The sequence below is a fragment of the Rhinoderma darwinii genome, chromosome 4 (genome assembly GCF_050947455.1).
Source record: "Rhinoderma darwinii isolate aRhiDar2 chromosome 4, aRhiDar2.hap1, whole genome shotgun sequence".
Lineage (NCBI taxonomy): Eukaryota > Metazoa > Chordata > Amphibia > Anura > Rhinodermatidae > Rhinoderma > Rhinoderma darwinii.
In genome coordinates this window covers 299,035,350-299,057,506 of record NC_134690.1, presented here as the reverse complement: position 1 = coordinate 299,057,506, position 22,157 = coordinate 299,035,350, and the positions used below count along the sequence as shown (strand labels likewise).

Sequence of the window (22,157 nt, the reverse complement as noted above, 5' to 3'; positions counted from 1 at the left end):
GCTGCTGCTACACTTGATACTGTATCAAGGGGTTAACTCAGGGAAGCAAGGGTTAACTCTGGGACAGTAGGGACTCAGGGAGAGCAAGGGGTTAACTCAGGGAAGCAAGGGTTAACTCTGGGACAGTAGGGACTGTATCAAGGGGTTAACTCAGGGAAGCAAGGGTTAACTCAGGGACTCTGGGACAGCAAGGGTTAACTTAGGGAGAACAAGGGGTTAACTTACTCAGGGAGAACAAGGGGTTAACTTACTCAGGGAGAGCAAGGGGTTAACTCAGGGAAGCAAGGGTTAACTCAGGGACAGTAGGGACAGTACTCAGGGAGATCAAGGGGTTAACTCAGGGAGAACAAGGGGTTAACTTACTCAGGGAGAGCAAGGGGTTAACTTACTCAGGGAGAGCAAGGGGTTAACTCAGGGAGCAAGGGTTAACTCTGGGACAGTAGGGACTCAGCGAGAGCAAGGGGTTAACTCAGGGAAGCAAGGGTTAACTCAGGGACAGTACTCAGGGAGATCAAGGGGTTAACTCAGGGAAGCAAGGGTTACAGCAGGAGGAGACAGGGAGAGACAGGGTTAAGTGTAGCTGCTGCTACACTTGATACTTAGCGTGACTTTGTGGAGCAGCAGAGGCAGCAGCAGGAGTTCGAGGTCTTTGGAGGAGAGAGAGAGGTGAGCCGTCGGTGGTGTGTGAGGCAGGCAGGCAGCTCTCAGCTGATCGTCTTCAGCTAGCTTCGGCTCATGAGCTCGGCTCCTGAGCGTACCGACGCAGGGCTATTTAACCCTGTCGGTACGCTCGCAGCGAGGAGTGTGGCGCTTGCCCCAGGCTAGCATGGGTCGGCATGGTGATAATGTATCACCAGCCGACTCATAAGAGCCCGCACGAGACAGTCCGTGCGCGCGGGAGACTTAAAATGGAGACAGGGGATAATTATCCCTTGTATCCATGGTTTCCTAACAAAGCAGGGACATGCTAATTGTCCTGCTCTGCTTCCAACCGTATTCACTGCATTCTCCTGACCACTTCTGTAGCGTCTCTGTGAGTTACAGCATAGCAGCCGTAGTCTCGCGAGACTACGCTGTAAGCTGTCATTCACAGCGAGATATCGCTGTGCTGTGAATCACAGAGGCGCTACAGAAGTGGTCAGGAGAATGAATACACATCATGTCCTGGCTGGAGGTAATGTATATTCATTGTCATGACACATGAGTAGCGTTATAGTGTGTTTATGTGACTGCACATAGCGATATAGCTATATCGCTATCTGCAGTGTAAATGAATGGAGAGAAGTCTATGACACCGATTGGTCAGCATCATACACTCCTCTGTACAACGCCCACTTGGTCATATAGTAAAACACGCCCAGTTGTCCATTGAGAAAGTCATTAGCATAAAGCTAATATAGGTCATAACACCATCAAATATGATCGTTTTTCTAAATAAAAACCACTGCTGTAATCTACATTACAGCGCCGATCACATCATGTACAATATAGACCACTTATGTGGTGACAGAGCCTCTAGACATGGACATGGACAACCATGTAGAGGGGCATCTGGGCGTTTTTACTTGTTTTACTAGCTGGGCGTTGTGAATAGAAGTGTATGATGCTGACGAATCAGCATCATCCACTTCCCTTCGTTACCACCCAGCTTCTGGCAGTGCACAGACGCACAGCGTGTCCTCGCGAGATCACGCTGTGACGTCACTCACTTCCTCCCACAGGAACTTCATCGCGTCGGATGAGCGAGGACACGCTGTGTGTCTGTGAACTGCCAGAAGCTGGGTGGTAACGAAGAGAAGTGGATGATGCTGATTCGTCAGCATCATACACTTCTATTCACAACGCCCAGCTAGTAAAACAAGTAAAAACGCCCAGATATACACACACAATACACGCCCAGTTGGACATAACTTTAAACACGCCCAGTTGTACTTAAGAAAGGCTCATTTGCATAAATATAAAAATGGTCATAACTTGGCCAAAAATGCTCGTTTTTGAAAAAAAACAAAAAACTTTACTGTTATCTACATTGCAGCGCCGATCTGCTGCAATAGGAGATAGGGGTTTGAAAATCTGGTGACAGAGCCTCTTTAACTAGTGCTTCTTCTTTCAAAAGAAGATATCGCTTAAAGAAGAACTTGGCCACCAGATTCTACTTATGACGGTGAGAATTCCACCAAAAACTTCCATCTGTGTGATACCATGAACACATTTCTGTTTGGATTACAACAGGGTTTGGTGGAGGTGTTTGCAAATTGTGGCTTCTCCAACCTGAAGATGGGTTTATTACTTGGAACTTGAACTACTGGTTCCTACTGTTGTGGATTACAGGCCTCAAGACCTTCAACCACAAGACTTGGACTCAATTAGTGTTTACATTTGTCTTGTTGCATGTTCTCTCCTGTCTTTCAGGTCACAGGATCCAATTCTGGACTTCATCTAAGGACATTATGTTTGATTATTGTGAAATCTAAGATTTCAGATGGGGACTGTCATGTTGACTTGTTTCACTTACGGTCAAGTTGCGGTCATGTAACTATTGCAAAGTTTGAATCTTGATTTGATTGGTCTCTCCTGGTTTCCTATAGCCAGGCTCTGATGTAATCAGCCCCTCCCTACTTCCTGTCTCTAGCACATTGTGTCCTCCATTTTAGGCTTCAGTCATCTTCTGTTGAGCTCTGACAAAGAATCATCTTTTCACCAACTGTTTTGTGCATAATTACAAGTTTATCAGCTTGAGATAAACCGTCATCTGCATTCCTCATACATCCCTCTTCAGTTGAGTTCACACTGACAACGTTTTTTGGTGTGACTGTGTGAGTACTGGTTCAATACAGACATACACAAAGGAACCGACTCACAGCCTGGTTATGGAGTCAGAAAACGCACACGCACCTTCAAAAGAAGGATAAGAATGTTTCCCCAAGATATGCATGACATATAGGACATTAATCAAGCGAAGGTGATAAACGAACACATTTTGAATACTTTGCCTGCTACTATGTGCATTAGACAATTCTAAAGTGAACTAGATACTAGAGTGTGACTGATGTGCAGCAGACCTTTATCTTTCTCAGTTCAGTTGAACCTAATCAGTTGATCATTTTTGCGGAGCTCTTAGGCTTTGTGCGCATCTGCGCTACATCGTACAGCTGTTGGTGGCACTCTCATAAACAATTAATGTATCGCCGAGCGCATACTCTAGCACCGCTCGATTCAAGCAGTGAGGAGGATCTGGTTTTGGTACCCCCGTTTTCACGATCAGTGAGGGACCCAATGATCAAAAAATTATTACCTATCCTGTAGATAGGTAATAATATATGATATTAGGAAGACTCCTTTAACATTTATCACCTAACCACAGGATAGGTGAAAAACGTATGATCGCTGGGGGCCCCCACTACTGGGACCGACATGGTTTCCTTTTCATTAGATAAAGAAAAGAGGAAGACCAAACTAAAGACAGAAGATTAACTAAGTCATTGTAGACAGTTTTAAGATACTTTGTACCGACACACACAGGAATGCTGTGGTTAGTTCACTTAGGACAGCTTATTCTGTCACTCTGCATTTTCTAATGTCCTCGCTGATATCGTATTGAAGTCTGACTAACCTTTTTGGTGTTATGACTCTTTTTGTGGCCATTACATATATGACTCGTATTCTGAATTTTTAAGAAGTTTTCCCCTATGCAAACTTTGTTTCCGATTCTAAGGATATGTTCACACAGTGTTTTTTGGCACGGATTTTGATGCGGAAAGCACGTCAGAATCAGAGCCAAGAAATCCCCCCCCCAAAAAAATCACCCCCCAATGATTTCAACGGGAGGCAAAGGCATTTTTGTTCCTGGACGGCATGCTCTGTCTTTGAGTGGTTTCCGCCCAGGACCTCACGTTGAAATCAATGGAAGGCAAAACAAACAAAAACAAAGCTGTAGAGCTCATTTGGATCGCTCTTTTTTCCTGCGATCTTTGCCTTAAATTCAACAGCTGCAGGCAAAAAAATGCGAAGAATGAGGGGAAAGTTTAAAAAAATGCTGCTAATTCAAAATCTGTCTCTAAATTCCTGAAAGAGTTTTGATTCAGATTTTTTCTGCTTGTCAAAAAACGCTGTGCGAACTTACCCTAAGTGTTCTCTGTGCTTGTTGGTGGAGTCTAATGACTATCATGTATGCCATACCCGGCACACATAGGGAAGAAGTAAATCATGCTCTATTAACTTTACAGATCACATATTTGTAGAGGCTGCAGCAGGACAAAGGACATTATACAGCAGTGATATGCAGTGAAGCTGTGAATCCAGCACTGGGGTGAGATATAACATTTAGGCTACATTCACACGGCCGTCTTCAGAACAATTAAGTTCTATGGGTGTATTCACACGACCGTTTTCTTAATGGCTTGTGAATACTGGCAGTAAAAAAATAGGACATGTCCTATTTTTGGCCGTTTTCATGGCCCGACGGCTCACATAGAACTCAATGGATCAGTTTTTAATGGCCGTTTTTCAGGAATCAATCCTTGTGATGGTCGGAAAAAACTGATCCTGGCCGAGGACTCCTTGGACACAATGCTACTTTGAACGCTGAGCTCGGGGAAGCCCTTGACGTCCCTGTCCATATATTGACAGTGAAGTCAGGGGCTCCTCCTGGAGTGGAATCGCCATCTAGTGCGTTGCCGACGCTCTGGCCGGGGATACCGCTCCTGGAGAAGCCCCTGGCAATGCTCTGGCCAGGGATTCCACTCCTAGAGGGAGCTACAATGGCGCTACATACAGGCGGGTGGGGTGGTGCTGCTGCTGCCATCTACCGGGGACACTGTGGCGCTATATACATGGGCACTATGTGTGACACTATCTACATGGGCACTGTGTCACTATATCACTTTATATGTGGGCACTATGGCACTATTTACAGTGGGCATTGTGGCACTATCTATAGTAGGCATTGCGGCACTATCTATATGCGCACGGTCGTGTTTTCAGGGGGTGGGACAAAAAAACGGACAGATGAACTGGAAACGGATGAGTAGATCAGTTTTTAACGGCCATTTTTTTTCACCGTGGTGTGAATGTAGCCAAGCCGCTGCAGCGTTTCTGTTCACCTCCTGTGCCTCTCTCTCACTGTGCTCCTTCCCCTCTCCATAGACTTCTATGGGCAGCTTTGATCTGATCCCTCAATAAGCAGATGGATATAGCAGTAAATTACGAGTGAGTGAACGAACGGTTAGGTGGTAGTAAAGGAGACTGATAAGTGGAGAAAGAGGCACTTTTCTCTAATCAGATATATTACAAAATTTGTAATATATGCGCTTGTACTATTAATTAATGAAAAATCTATTGAAAAGTTAGTAATCATTTAACCCTTTGCCGGCATCTAGACTCCTATCAGAATTCCTCTAGCTGCTGGTATCCACAAAGTGTAGTACTAACATCTGCATAGTTGCCAACATTTCCAAATTTTTTTACAGGAACACCTAGTTTATCTTGTGGGTTTGGCTAATGGGGTGTGGCTTTCTTCCCAGAATTTCTGCATACAGATAAACTAACAAAAATTTCTTATGAGGTGCCGAGACAGGATCCTTGTGTAGGCTGGCGCGATAATGTCACTGGATCGCAGGGATCCTGTCCCAGTGTTTTAGAGGCTGCAGGTCTAACATGGCCTGTAGCCTAGTGAATGACAGAGCAGGCTTCATTCGCTGTCATAGTATTACATTTTATCTGGGTCCTGAGGACGCAGATACAATTAAATAAGGCAGGCAACAATTCAAGTTGCCGGGACACGGTCTGGGACAGTAATTTGCTGGGATTGTCTCAGTAAATTCGGGACAGTCCCGGCAAAATCGGGACTGTTAGCAACTATGCATGTACATAATAAACAACCTCTTTGCTTGTCCTGCAAACATCAAATTCCCTTGCTGACTAAAAGCTTATTAGTTTTCTAACAATACTTTAATGCTGGTGAAATAAAATTATTTGAAGAAAGTGAAATAACGCTTCTGATGTTGGGCAGAGGAGAGCATGCTGTATACGGACTCATTTTTACTTCCCCCCCTCCCACTGTTCTATTTGTAAAAAGTATGCTGCTGAGAGGAGATCTTGCTGTTCACTATGAATCTTGTGGGATTTTTGTCTATACCCTATTGCATGTCGGGAGCTAAACAGACTGTAAAATAAGGTAACTCGCTGAAAGTCACCTGGTTCACATAATGGACAACTTTATTTACCTACAATACGGAGGTTCATTTTCCGTTTTTCAAATTATGTGTATTTGAAAAAAAGTCTAATTTTATCTCCTGTCATTTCAAGGTGTTTCCTCCAATGTCGATTTTAAGTTGCCATTTTTTCCCATCACCCATTACCTCTTACAAGAGCCCTACAATTAAAAGGGTAGTATATTTCAATGAAATATATATAAAAAAACTGGATGTTTTTGGAGAGCGCTACTTGATATGAAGAAAAGGCAGATAGGTACTACTAAGTTGATTTATTATGCAACACAGGATGGGCAACGCGTTTCAACGCAGGACGTGCGTCTTCGTCAGGCCGAGAAATAGGTATAACAGAGCAGCACATTATACAGTTTAAATACACAGAGGAGGTTGGGGAGGGGTTAAAAAAAACGCCAAAAAAACACATAGTAATCAGGTAAGTAAATAAAACCAGGTGTGTCTGACATCATTAGGTACATATTCACAGTTATAAAAAGCATTGGATACGTTAAAAAGGTACATGCATAGGGGTATATATGTATAAACAGCAGTGACAGCAGAGGTAGAGATTTAAAGGCAATCCCAACAATGCAGAACAGAGTATTTAAGGAACAGAGGATGTTCCGGACGGATGTAAAAAAAGGGGGAGGATAGTGGACAAAATAGCATTTCAAAACCTGAAGAGATCAATATAGCTAGGGGGCTTACCGAAGTTCAGAAGAGGCAATAACAGGATGAGCAGACAGTGAACACACGAACGGCGGCGAGCGCCAAAGTGCAGAGGAATAGAACAACAATAAACACATGCCGGCGTCAGCGTAGTCAAGACGACCACAGTAACTACGGTGGCCGCAAAGGGGAAAAAAACAAATGTAAAAGGCAAAAGGATGCTACAGAGGATGCATCGCTACATGAAGGGGGGTAAGATAAAGGAAGGATTATTACATTTTGGTCATATTTTTGGGGGAAATACAGGAGAAACAAATAGAAATAGAGTGTGAAAAATGGTAAAATAATTATAATGATAAAATTATTCGTCCGATGGGGAAAATTTCTAAATAAAAGGGAGACTGGAGAAATAAGTTCATTCAAAAAAAGTAAATATGAAGGAAATAGAACAAATGAACATTAATAATAAATACAGAAAGTCAATAAACAAGGTAGTTCATATAAGATTTGACATCTTGATATATTAATATATGCAATGCATAACTTGACCAAGTTGACCGCATGACTGGAGCAAACTAGTGCCGATCAACGATGTCTCGTTGATCGGCGCTCGCTGTGTCGGCCGAACATCGGCAGGTGTAAAAGGGCCTTATAAAGAGGAGATCCAATGGTCTGTCCATCACGGAGCAGAATTCCTTTAATACCAGCGGATGAATGCCGCCTGGGCCAGGGGCTTTATCAATATTTAATTTGCTCAGTTGCCGCTGTACTTCCTCCTGTGTTAAGCAGTTAATATTGGGTGGGGAACCTATATTACTGTCCCCCTGAATACCTGGCACTGGGAGCTAACACAGAGTTAAAGTATGTGTTTAATTTCTCAGCCCTACATTTGTCCTCTACAATTATATTCCCACGGTCATCTTTAAGAGGGAAAATATTAATCAGATTTTTTCTTTTTGGCATTAATATATTTATAAAAAATTTTGTGATCTATTTTAATGTCGTTAACAATTTGTTTTTCTGTAAATAACTTTGCTAACTTGATATCATTTTTACATTCCGATAGAGATCTTTTGCTGAGCCCACTGCCTTTAACCCCTTCCCGCTGAAGCTATTATTGGGATTTTCACTTTTGTTTTTTCCTCCCCACCTTCCAAAAGCCGTAACTTTTTTATTCTTCCATCAATACTGCTGTACGAGGGCTTGTTTTTTGCGGGACGAGTTGTACATTTTCTCGGCACCTTTTATTGTACTGTATAATATTGGTGGGAAACTGGGAAAAAAAATATTTGTGGGGTGGAATAGGAAAAAAACAGCGATCCATCAATCTTTTGGGTGTGTTTTTTTTTTTTTTTACAGCGCTCATAGTGCGGTTAAAACGGTATGTTAACTTTATTCTGCGGGTCAATACAATTACATCGATACCAAACTTACATAGTTTTTTTTATGTTTCACTACTTTTACAAGGAAAAAAATCGATTGTTAAAAATAAAATTTGACTTGTCGCCATATTCTGAGAGCCATAACTTTTTTTATTTTTCCGTTAATTTAGCGGTATGAGGGCTTATTTTTTGTGGGGCGAGTTGTAGTTTATATTGGTACCATTTTGTGGTACATGAGACTTTTTGATCACTTATTATTAAATTTTTTGCAGGATATTAAATGACCACAAATCAGCAATTCGGACGGTTTACATTTTTGATTTTGTATGGCGTTCACCGTGCGGACTAAATAATGCTATATTCTAATAGTTTAGACTTTTACGGATGCGTCAATACTAGTTATGTTGTTTAAAAAAAAAAATGTTTACATTGTGCTTTTTTCTATTTACTTTTAATTTTTTATTTATTTATTTATTTATTTATTAAAAAAAACTTTATTTCACAGTTTTTTACTAGTCCCCCTAGGGGACTTGAACCAGTGATCGTTGGATCGCTTGCATGATATACTGCAATTCTAATGTACAAGGGCTTCATAGGAGTACAAAGATGGCGGACCTGGGGGCCTATATCAGGCCCCACGGCTGCCATGCCAGCCAACGGCACCCCTCGATCTTGCCGCAGGGTGGGGGGTGGGGTTTTGGAACGTTATAGGGGGTCTCCCCCCTGTTTTCAGTGATTTAAATGCAGCGGTCGCTATTGACCGTGGAATTTAACGGGTTAAACGAGCGAGATCCCGCTCGTTACCCGGATGGGTCGGCTGTAACACACAGCAGACACACTCGTCCTATGGAGCGGGCTCAGCCCGTGAGAAAGCTCCATATACCCCCATCCGACGTGCGCTGTATATATACGGCGGATGTCGGAAAGGGGTTAAAGTTTTGAATGCTTTTTGTTTTTGTCTTGTTACATTTGGTAATTCCCTATTCATCCATATAGGTCTCCTTTTATTTCTAGACATTTTGTTACCGGTGGGTATAAACTTACCACATGATTCATGTAATATATCTTTGAAAACTCCCCATTTAGTCTCAGTATCCCTATTTGCCATTACATGATCCCAGTCAACATGACTAAGTGTTTCCCTCAATCGATTGAATTTTGCTTTCATAAAATTCCAGGTTTTTGTAGCTTCGTATGGTTTTATTGAATATTATATCAAAACTTACCATATTGTGGTCACTATTGCCCAAGTGCTCCCGTACCACCACATGTGATATTGTGTCTGGTCTATTAGATAAGATGAGATCCAGCACATTATCCCCTCTGGTTGGTTTATCAACCAACTGAGCGAAAAAATGGTCTTAAATGGTTTATAAAAACGTACAACTTTAAGCACATCAAGCGGCCTGTCTCAATTATTATCAGGTTAGAAATCCCCCAATATAAGCACCCCATTATTATTTGCTGCCTTTTGTACAGATGTAGGCATTTTTATCTTGACTTTTAACGCATTAAATACACAGTGTCAAGAAACGTACTTGATTTTTTCAATGGCTTTTCAAAGGCCTTTGTTGTGTGATATCACGCTGCAGCAAGTTATCGGAGTCAAGATGAACTTGGCTACATCTGTATTTGTTGCAGCATTTCATCCTCAGCCTGTTTCGCTATGTTCGGCGGCTTCTAGCAAACTCCAATTAGTAGTTTACCGTTATTAACTGCTCCATGAATATTTACCCAAAATGACTACGCACTGTCACAGTCTCCCACAATGTCTTCATTCATCACTGGTCTTAGGCTACATTCACAGGAGCGTATCAGATTCAAGCGAGTGAATCTGGTCCATGTGTGATGCGTTATGCATCAGTGTGCTTTACGAGTGGTGTGTGTTATTTACGCACTCGCAAAGCACATCTTTTTTTTCAAATCAAATTGATGCGCAAATCACGCACCGCACACCGATGTGCATCCGTCTGCGGTGCATGATTTTCACACACCCATTGACTTCAATGGGCGAGTAGGTGCGTGAAAACGCACCATTATAGGACATGCAGTGATTTTCACGCAGCAGACTCTCGCTGCGGAAAAACTCATGCATGTGTGAACGGCCCCATTGAAATCAATGGGTCCGTGTGCTGTGCATGATTTACATGCGCAGCACACGGACGTTATTCACATAGTTACATACATAGTTAGTACGGCTGAAAAAAGACACATGTCCATCAAGTTCAACCAAGGGACGGGAAAAGGGAAGGGAAAAATTTATACACATAGGAGCTAATACTGTTTTGTTCTAGGAAATTATCGAACCCTTTTTTAAAGCCATCTACTGTCCCTGCTGTGACCAGCTCCTGCGGTAGGCTATTCCATAAATTCACCGTTCTTACTGTAAAGAAAGCTTGTCTCCTCTGCAGATTGAACCTTTTTTTCCAGACGGAGGGAGTGCCCCCTTGTTTTTTGAGTGGGTTTTACATGGAACAGAATTTCACCATATTTTTTGTATGTGCCATTAATATATTTATATAAATTAATCATGTCCCCCCTTAGACGTCTTTTTTCAAGGCTAAATAGGTTTCATTATTTTAATCTTTCCTCATAACTTAGATTCTCTATTCCCCTTATTAGCTTCGTTGCTCTTCTTTGTATTTTTTCCAACTACAGGGAATAATTTCTATGAACTGGAGCCCAGAACTGAACTGCATATTCGAGATGAGGCCTCACTAATGCTTTGTAAAGTGGCAATATTACATCCCTGTCCCGCGAGTCCATGCCTCTTTTAATACACGACAATATCCCGCTGGCCTTTGAAGCAGCTGATTGACACTGCATGCTGTTATTTAGTTCATGATTTACAAGTACACCCAGATCCTTCTCAACAAGTGAATCCCCCAGTGTAGCTCCCCCTAGGACATATGATGCATGCAGGTTGTTGGTACCCAGATGCATAACTTTACATTTATCTACATTAAACTTCATTTGCCAAGTGGATGCCCAAACACTTAGTTTGTTTAAATCCGCTTGCAATTCACGAACATCTTCCATAGACTGAACTATATTACATAGCTTGGTGTCATCTGCAAAAATAGAAATCGTGCTATTAATCCCATCCTCTATATCATTAATAAATAAGTTGAATAATAGTGGTCCCAGCACTGAACCCTGGGGTACACCACTTATAACCGGTGACCATTCAGAGTAGGAATCATTGACCACAACTCTCTGGATACGGTCCTTGAGCCAATTCTCAATCCAATTACAAACTATACTTTCTAAACCTATAGTCCTTAATTTACCCATTAGACGTCTATGAGGGACAGTGTAAAATGCCTTTGCAAAGTCTAAAAACACTATATCCACAGCGGCCCCTCTGTCTAGGCTTCTGCTCACCTCTTCATAAAAACAGATCAGGTTAGCTTGACAACTTCTGTCCTTAGTAAAAACCATGCTGGCTGTCACTTATACTACTATTTTTTGTCACATAATCCTGTATATAGTCCCTCAATAGCCCCTCAAACATTTTCCCCACGATGGATGTTAAGCTTACTGGTCTATAATTACCCGAGGAAGACCTAGAGCCCTTTTTGAAAAAAGGCACCACATTTGCCCTCTGCCAGTCCCTTGGCACTATACCATTCACTAGAGAATCTCTGAATATTATGAAAAGGGGGACAGAAATAACTGAACTAAGCTCTTTAAGATTTCTAGGGTGTATCCCATCTGGTCATTTGTGTGAATGGGCCCTTAGGCTGGATTTTACAAACAGACAAGCCCCTCAACATTTTTTTTCATCTTTTCTATCCCTTCTGAATACGGTGTAGCCCACCACATTTGTTACCCAGTCATTGTTCTCATTCAGACAGGTTTCTGTTATGCCCTCTACATCATAATCTATGTCAGTCATTAGAATCTCCAACTCGTCCATTTTACATGCAAGACTTCTTGCATTCGCCAGCATACATTTGATCTTACTGACACCTTTAATATTCTTAGGTCCATATTTATTCCCGTTGACCTCCCTAATCGGCTTGCTCCCACTAAATCACCATTAAGCCCTGCCGTATCCCACTCCCTATGTATCCGATCTAACCCCGCTTGAGTATCCTCATCCTCCCTCCTAGTCCCTTCCAATCGAGATCCTAGCTTAAATCCTTCTTCAGCCGTCTAACCATTCTTTCCCCCAGCACAGATGCACCCTCCCCATTTAGATGAAGGCTGTCCCTACCATAGAGCCTGTAGCCAACAGAGAAGTCAGCCCAGCTCTCTATGAACCCGAACCCTTCCTTCCTACACCAGTTTCTAAGCCACTTATTTAACTCCCTAATCTCCCGCTGTCTTTCTAGTGACGCTCGTGGCACTGGTAGTATTTCTGAAAAGACTATCTTGGAGGCCCTGGACTTCAGCTTCTCAAAAAAAATTTTTAGGACCTTCCATCTCCCACTGACTTTGTCATTGGTACCGATGCGTACAACAATCCAGAGAAGAACGAAAAAGCAGAAAGTGGCAATTCACGATCCTGCGTTAAAATCCTTTTATTTCAGCTCATAAAACATCCAAGGACAAGGGGGTGAGGGAGGATGCTCCCAGCGGGCAACAGCCTGTTTCGTGCAAAAACACTTCCTCTGGCCTGATCACATGACAACTACGTCGAGCTGCCCATAAATCAAGGCACGTCGTACGCTGTTGCCATAGTAAATCATAAAAACATTAATTACACACCAGTAACATTTTACACAACTTAAGTTACATATTATATAAACACATTTAAATCATTCAGGTCATTATCCGATGTGTACAATCATTATACTGGTTGCTAGGAGCAACTACACCTGCTGTAGTGATGCTGGCCCTGGACTTGCATCCCTAATATCAGCCAAAAGGCATACTTACAAGGTTGTGCCAGTTCAGGACTAGCCTCAGTTGCAATTTTTTCCCCTTCCCCTGTTCAAGGCATGCATACATTGCACAAGACACACACCTGGTAGCATTGTCCATGGAGCACATTTTTAAATGGGGGTACACAGTATGATTTCCTATTCTATAAATAAATTAATAAAACAAATTAAGAGTAGACAACCTGTATAATTAATAACACCTTAATAGAAGACACTTTTCAAGAACAGTAAAGAGGAATACTACCAATAGTTCCCAATTCACTAACGTATTATGAGATTATATAGTTATGGGTGTAAACAGACTTTCGACTAAATCGCGTACTTACATTTTTTGTCTCATTTACTTCATTCCTTCCTTGCCCCACAATATGTTTGTTATGGACCATGAGACATCCAACTGGAACTTCACCATTATCCAAGGCATCTTGAGCCTGAAAATTGAAAACATATCCAATAATATATTGAAAGCAACTGTAATACAAGACAAAAAAAGACCAAACAACAGTGACTGAGTGCATATGGTGTCTTACGGTCAATGGACTAGATGTCTGTTTGGCTCATTAAAGGGGTATTCCTAGAATCAATAATTATCACCTATCCACAGGATAGGTGATAATTGTCTGATTGTCGGAGGTCCCACCGATTGGAACCCCACACCCTGTTCCTCCTCACTGCTCAACGAAAGTGAGGAGAACATTGAATGGAGCGGCATTCGAGAATGCGTGTTGCCACTCTATTCAAAGTCTATAGGAATGATGGAAACAGTCAAGTGCAATGCTTGGCCATCTCCGTCATTCTCATAGCGCATGCTTGACCGCCACACCATTCAAGCGTTTCCTCACTGTGCTTAAGCAGTGAAGATGATCAAGGGGAGTCGTAGCAAAGGGTATTGTGGATCCTGTGGATAGATTGTAAATTCTGGAATACCACTTTAAGACCTTCGTACTCCCTGCAGCTCTGTTGATTAACATATTAATAACTTATGTAAGTATTATCTGACAACAGAATTTAGCCTGCAAGCTGACAGTTTTCAGTTAGGCTGGTTTCACTCAACCATAATTTGAGGATCTTTATTACAGCTACAACAACTGCAGGTTTCCCCACAGTTTTACTGAACCAAACTATGATCAACAGATTTAAGTTTGGTTCAGTAAAACTGCAGTCTGCTCAGGTATTGCTGTTGGAAAATTGCAACAGCTGCAGCTTAATGCTGGGGGAGCTATCTTGAACTGACAGAAGATGGTGCTGTGTTAGGGCCTGTTCACATCAGCATTGTATTATTGTTGAGGTGTTCCATCGGGGGAACCCCTCAACGGAAAGGCAAACGGAAAGGCAAATGGAAACCTTAGCTTCCATTTGCATCACCATTGATCTCAAATTGATGCAAACGGAAGCTAAGGTTTCCGTTTGCCTTTCCGTTGAGGGGTTCCCCCCGATGGAAACTTCCGACGGAACTCCTCAACGGAAAGACAAAGCTGATGTGAACACAGCCTTAACTATTAGTTTTTATCCATGTGTAGTACCTCTAGTCCATATGTAAACTCTGGTGATTATATTAATGTGATCTCTCGTATTCTCTTTTTTTTTTTTTTTTTGCAAAATCTCTTTTTATTAAACGGATAAACATAACATACAAGGGAAGACATCATACAACACAATACAAGTGTAAAGGATCTGCCAGGCATAGCTTCGGGGTTAACTCCCATAATTAATCAGTCAGCACCTGAATCTACATCCCTGAGACTGACTCCAGCTTCCACCACTCAGGCTGGCAGGCTTAGGAGTGGGAGAGCCTATCGCAACCTGGCCAGACTCAGCTAGCTCCCGCCCTCAGTCTATTTAAGCCTGCCCTTCCTGCCCCTCGGTGCTTGTGATTCTTTTCGTGTGGTTTCCTGGCCCAGCTACAGCTCCTTCTATTTTGATCCTGCTCCATACAGACCCTGGCTTACTGACTACTCTTCTGCTCTTCGTTTGGTACCTCGCACACTCCTGGCTTGACTCGGCTCGTTCACCACTCTGGTTGCTCACGGTGTTGCCGTGGGCAACTGCCCCTTTCCCTTGCTTGTATTCCCTTGTAGGTTTGTCGTGTTTGTCGTGCACTTACTGAGCGCAGGGCCCAGTTGTACCCCGTCGCCTAGGGCGGGTCGTTGCAAGTAGGCAGGGACAGAGTGGCGGGTAGACTAGGGCTCACTTGTCCGTTTCCCTACCCCCCGTCATTACAACAAGTCAGGTATCAGGGTATGCAAAATGAGAACATAGCAGGAATACAAGTCATGGGTGTCATTACATCTCTCTGAAAATGACGTCAGATAGACATCGCAAAGGAAACAACATCCTCACAAAACAAACTAACCCCCAAAAACCCTGAACTGACATGCATCTCAGTAAGGGTACAAAATAGCTGAGACATAGTACGAGGAAATAAAAACATGGTAGTAGCATCCTCCGGTGTCACGCCTTTATGTTACATTACAATATTACATTGGTCGAAAATATGCAAACAGGACTCGACTTGACTTGAAAGGTCTCTTAATGCATAACATAACGTGAATAACAGAATGTGCTGATTTATGGAGATAGTGTTTATGGATACAGTGTAGGCCGGACTCAATAAATGCATAAAGAAAATATAACACACATGGTATACTCTCCCCTCATGTCCACATATCGTATATCATGCCCCTTCATACCCCTACCCCAGACCATCCAGAAGTACATACCTCACCCAATCTACTCGTGAAGAGGAGCAGGCAAGCAGATCACGCTTGTTCTTATGACCCCCCCACCCCCCTGACCAGCCATGGTTTCCACATCTTCAGATATCTCTCCCTTGAATGATTTATCCAGGCAGCCATTTCCTCCAATCTACATATCTGCTGTATTTTATCTAACCATAGCTCCACCGTCGGCGGGTTAGGCTGTCTCCAAAAGGTAGGTACTAGCAATTTAGCAGCAGAGATCATGTGGGTCGGGAGACTGTGTACCAACGGAGTAAAATCAGGTATGGGCAACCAGAGCAGTACCAGTGCAGGTGTTAGTGTAATATTTGTAGAGCAGACAGAATTTATTATTTTTTTCAACCCCCCTCCAATAGCTTAACATTTTGGGGCACGACCACCAGATGTGAAGGAAGGTGCCTGGACCCTCTCGGCACCTCCAACATAAATTCTCAGGGACTAAACCTATAGAGGATAGGAAGTCCGGGGTTCGATACCAACGTGTAACCAGCTTGTAGGAATTCTCTCGTATTCGCACACACGTAGAAAACCCCTGAGCGGCTTTTAATATAAACCCTACTTCCTCTTTGGAGAAAGACAATCTCAACTCCCTTTCCCACTGTCTCACAAAATGAGGTTTTTGCGAAGATGTCTCCAATAGAATGCCTTTATACAATTTAGACAGAACCTTAGTCGGGGTGGCCGGTAATAATATATAGTTTTCTAACCAGGTCGGGTCTACTTTTAAAGGAGGTGACTGAGCTTTGAACATAGCAATGGTAGTTGTATAATCTGCCAGTTGTAGTGCGTTTGGTTGCTTCAGATCCCGTCCCCTAAAGACCGAGCGCAAGTCAGGCGGCCCATCTAGCCCCCACAATTCAGATATTTGTACCTTATTTAAGCACCTCCAAAAATCCGCTGTTCTATCGGACGGTCTACCCAAATATGAGGGCAGGACACTCAAGAGAGCAAGGGGTGAGAGGAGCTTTTTTGACATATTCAAGGCTCTTGCCGTATGACACACCGCCATCGTTCCCCTAGTGATTGGGCTCAAGTATCCCTTTGGAGAGTGCGAGGCAGAACGAACCCATAGCAATCCAAGCATCTCTGGTCCCATGAGGGTTCTTTCCATAACCACAGACAGAGAGGTATTACCCCCGTCTGCCAGTTGCGTCCAGCGGGCTAAATGGTTCGCTATAAAATATGTTTCCAGATCCGGTAAGGGGATGCCCCCTTGCTCTTTCTTTTGTATCAGGAAGGAGTATGCTAATCTGGACCTCTTAGAACCCCATAGAAAGGAAATGAACAGGGACTTGAAGTTCCTAAAGTAGCTCTTTGGAGCATCTATAGGTAAAGCACACACCAGATACGTAATCTGCGGAAGTATGTAAGTGGCGAGTAAGTTCTTCCTGCCAAACCACGACAGAAACGGTAGTCTCATGGATAACAATTGCTTACGGATCTTGGCAAAGAGGACTTTATAATTGAGATTAAAGAGCTCCCTCAGGTCAGCAGGCATCATAACCCCCAGAAATTTTATAGCCCTGGGTGGCCACTTAAAGGGGGTACAACTTTGCAATTTAAGAATGGTCCGGGGGGAGACATTAATATTTAACGCTTCCGACTTGCTGAGATTTATTTTGAAATTGGAAACAAAACCAAACTCATCGAACAACGTCAGTAGGTGCGGCAGGGCCGACAGCGGGTTGGTGATAAATAAAAGGAGGTCATCGGCGAACGCTGCAATTTTATGCTTTACCGCCCCTACCTTCAATCCTCTAACCTCTTCATGTTGTCTAATATGTAATAGTAGTGGCTCTAGGGCCAAAATAAAAAGAGCCGGGGAGAGGGGACAACCCTGTCTGGTACCATTTTTTATGAAGAAAGGGGCGGACAATATTCCATTTACTCTAATTTTGGCTGAGGGCTTTGAGTATAGGGAGAATATAGCACTTATAAAGGGCTGGGGAAACTTACATTTTTCTAAGGCACTCTGAATAAACCTCCAGTCGACCCTATCGAAGGCCTTTTCAGCGTCAGTTCCCAGAAGGACAAGAGGAACCCCCTTCCCTCGCGCGAGGTGAATCGCATTTATAACTCTAGTGATATTATTCTTCCCTTCCCGCCGCGGGACAAAACCCCACCTGCTCCTCTGCTATCAATTTCGGTAAAAATTTAGCTATTCTGCTAGCCAATAGTTTGGCCCAGCACTTCACATCTGTGTTTAACAGTGAAATAGGCCTATAGCTTGCACAGTCATCAGGACTCTTTCCTTCTTTTGGAATGAGAGTAATGAAGGCTTCCAGAGCCTGCGGCGGGAGGGAAGTACCACTCAGAAGAGAATTACACACCTCCAGAAAATGTGGGAGAAGTATGCTACTAAATTTTTTGTAATACGTGATGGGTAGGCCATCTGGCCCTGGACATTTCCCCGAGGGGATGCTAGTTAAACTGGTCTGCAACTCTTCTATCATGAAGGGGGCCAATAAGGATGCATTTTCACTATCTGATAATTGGGGAAAAGTCCGTTTGCTGAGAAAAAACCGAACCGCCACCTCTCTGTCTTCGTGTGCTGAGGCTAATGGACTCGCTGGACCTTGAGCATCTAAATTGTATAAGTTAGCGTAGAACTGTCTAAAGGCTTCGGCCACCTGAGGAGTGGTAGAAACCCGCTGACCCGAGGCAGTCCTAACAGAGGAAACAAAGGATTTCTCCGTCTGTGTCTTGAGCATTTTGGACATCAATTTTGAGCCCCTATCCCCATGTAAGTATATACGACATTTGAGTCTCTGGAAGGATTTTGCAGCCTGTATATTTAGCATATCTTTAAGTTGATGACGGAGGGAGTCTAAGTCTGTGCGTAAGGGAGCTGTCAGAGTTTGCTGATGCAGTCGTTCAAGAGCCGAGATCTGCGCCAGCAAAGACTGCATTTTCTTATTCCTATCCCTCTTCAAACGAGAGCATAATGCAATAAATTCCCCTCGGATAAATGCTTTATGGGCTTCCCATACTACTGGCACTGCAACATCAAGTGTACTATTCAGGCAAAAATATTCCTCCAATTTCGCACCCATGACCCCCGCATGCACCTCATCTGAGAGTATCGTCTCATTAAGCCGCCAAGACCAAGATCTGGACGGCAGATCTCGAACGTGTATTTTAGCTAGCACCGGGGCATGATCTGAAACTGTAATATGCCCTATAGAGGCTGACTGCAAATTTGAAAGGTGCGGCGTAGACATAAAGATGTAGTCTAGTCTGCGATATACTTTATGTCGATGTGAATAAAAAGTATAATCTCTCTCCTGTGGATGGGAGAGACGCCATACATCCGTTAGCTGGCAATTCTATAACATCAATTTAAGTTTGTGCATAGCTCGATGAGTGAACACACAGGCGGCCGAGGTAGAGTCAAGATCAGATTCCAGCGCCACATTTAGATCCCCTCCCACAACTAACATCCCCTCCCCAAAACCCTTAAAGGGAATGTGTCGCAAATTAAACCTTTTTTTTTAAGTGTCGTTACTTATTTCTATTATATTTTTTAAGTTTTTTGCTGTATTTTTTTTTTTTTTCCGTATGGTGGAAAGTATTACAAATTAAATAATAATTTGACATGTTTTCCAATGTTGGCCACCAGGGGGAGCACTTCCCAGAATTACAGCAAGGTGAATAAGGCAAAGCAACCTGATTCACAGCTGCTGTAAATGTGGGAGGGAACCTCACCCCCCCTCTCACAAGCCAGGTAAAGGTGTCTTCAAATTGCTAAGCAGTGTCCGTCAGCCATTTTGGGTGTGTTCTAGGACACACCAAAAGGCTAAGTGTATGTTCACACGCTTACTAAACAAAGGGAAAACCGCTCCTGATTTTCAGCCATTTTTTAATCAAACTCGCGTTTTTTTAACGGCTCCAAAAACGTCCCAAGAAGTGATGTGCACTTCATTTTGGTCGGGCGTCTTTTTACGTGCTGTTTTTGGAAAACTACCACGTAAAAAACGCCCTGTCGGAACAGAACGCCGTATTTCCCATTGAAACCAATGGGCAGATGCTTGTAGGCGTTCTGCTTCCGATTTTTCAGCTGAAAACATTGTGTGTGAACATGCCCTTAGGGTATGTGCACGCGCTAACTGCATTTACGTCTGAAATGACGGAGCTGTTTTCAGGAGAAAACAGCTCCGTCATTTCAGACGTAATTGCTCGTACTCGCGTTTTGCGAGGCGTCAATTACGGCCGTAATTTGGAGCGGTTCTTCATTGAATTCAATGAAAAACGGCTCAAATTACGTCCCAAGAAGTGTCCTGCATATAATGTATATAAGTGTCCTGCACTTCTTTGCCGAGGCTGTTATTTTACGCACCGTCTTTTGACAGCGACGCTTAAAATTACAGGTCGTCGGCACAGTACGTCGGCAAACCAATTCAAATAAATGGGCAGATGTTTGCCGACGTATTGGAGCAGTCTTTTAAGGCGTAAATCGAGGTGTAACATGGCGCCGCACCTGTCCTCAGGTCGTGTGTGGTATTACAACTCTGTCCTATTCACTTCAATGGATGTGAACTGCAATACCAGACACGACCTGAGGACAGGTGCGGCGCTGTGTCTCCAGTCCAGACACCCCTTCTGTCCTGAGATGACCCAACGGGGGAGGCGGGTGTCAGAGCCACCCACCGCCATCACTGCAGACAGAACCACAACTACGGCATGAGGGCAGGGCTTGTCCTGAGTGAACTCTCTCTTGTTATGGACAGAGTCACATGAACCGTTCGGGGGGGGGGGGGCGTCGGGGGTCTGTGAGAGAGAGAGTGGGACATGCAGAGACGCAAATCTTACCTGCAGTGCAGCTGGTCTTCAAGATGGCGCCTGCTCTCTCCCTGCAAACAGCTGCTCTGCTCTGCGCAGGACGGAGCCATAGTGCAAAGTCAATGGGACGGGTCCCGTTCATTGACTCCTATGGACTGTAGCTGCCGTATTCCATGTCTGTATGTGTCGTTAATCGACACATACAGAGATGAAAAACAACATGGCAGCCCCCATAGTGAAGTAAAAGTTAGAAAAAAGAAAAAAGTAAAACACAAACACACACATAAATAAAAGATTTTATAATAAAACACTAAATGCAAATTGATAGCCAAATTTTTTTTTTCGTGACACTGATCCTTTAAGTATACGTAATGTCTTCAGCAACCACGGAATCTGTTTATCATTCAGGGCATATAAACATGCTAAAGTCATTTTGGTGTTGCAGAGAGAACCCTTAAGAAAAATATATCGGCCTGCCGGGTCAGCCTTTGAATTTTCTACTTTAAATGGAAAATCTTTATGAATACCAACAGTCACACCTCTAGAGGCCGATGTGTGGGTACTATGGAACCACTGGCTGTATGAGGACAGCGGCAAGCGGGGTAGCCGCTCATGGCGGAAATGAGTCTCCTGCAACATCAAGACGTCCGGCCTATCCTGTTTAAGCATTTTGAAAACCTGAGACCTCTTTTGCGGCGTACCAAACCCATTTACATTTAGTGTCAAGAAAGTAATCGGGGCCATGACCCATTCAGAAAACAATCAGCTTCATAATACAATGTAGGCGTGAACACCGGATAGATACAGAACACACATAGAACTATATACAAATGAGAGAATAGAAAAAGATGTAGTGAGGCAGCGACATTCCAGAGGCAAAAAGGGATTAAGGGGGGACCTCCCATCCCACAGAGGATGTCCCTGGTCTTAAAATGTCGCGCCCCGACTATAGAGTTGCGGGGGGGGGGGGGTGAAACGAGGAAACCAACCTCATTCAATGTTAAGAGAGAACACAGACTTCTATATAAGCTACAAATCTTGTGCAATAGAAGGAGGGTGAACATACTGATGAACACCATAATAACACAATGGTAGGGCATAAATCTTACAACATCTTCGCCAACAAATAAAGGATATACAGTGGTCAAATCCCCTCTAGCAGGGAACCCGAACGGGCTCAGGGGGCTTCCAGATGCTGCTCAAACCCTCTCCTTGTGTTGTTACGCGGGGCCTTAAACTTCTGGGGTTTATGCCAAGTGTGCGGATCAGAAATCTCGCATGCCGGGACATCTCGCTGTATCGGCATCCAGTCCGGTATGTCGATTTTCTCCATGCCTATTTTCGGCCAGGCTTTAGCGAGATCCTCTGGCGTCCTGATGGTAATCTGTCGACCCTCCCTCAGAATCGCCAGGCCAAACGGAAACAGCCATCGTATGGGTATCTTCCTTAGCCGCAAGGCTTCGGTCAAGGGCTTCAGCAGCCGTCGCTTGG

At 43.5% G+C, this 22,157-nt stretch overlaps 1 protein-coding gene across 4 annotated transcripts in view; it reads right to left on the bottom strand.

The window, feature by feature from the left end:
- The window catches only part of ADAT2 (adenosine deaminase tRNA specific 2), an 85,098-nt gene that overhangs the window by 25,880 nt on the left and 37,061 nt on the right, over positions 1–22,157 (bottom strand). For all 4 annotated transcript variants that reach the window (XM_075862659.1, XM_075862662.1, XM_075862660.1 and 1 more), the window contains exon 3: positions 13,476–13,580. In XM_075862659.1, the coding sequence (XP_075718774.1) occupies positions 13,476–13,580 (105 nt within the window). The remainder of the gene's footprint in view (positions 1–13,475; positions 13,581–22,157) is intronic.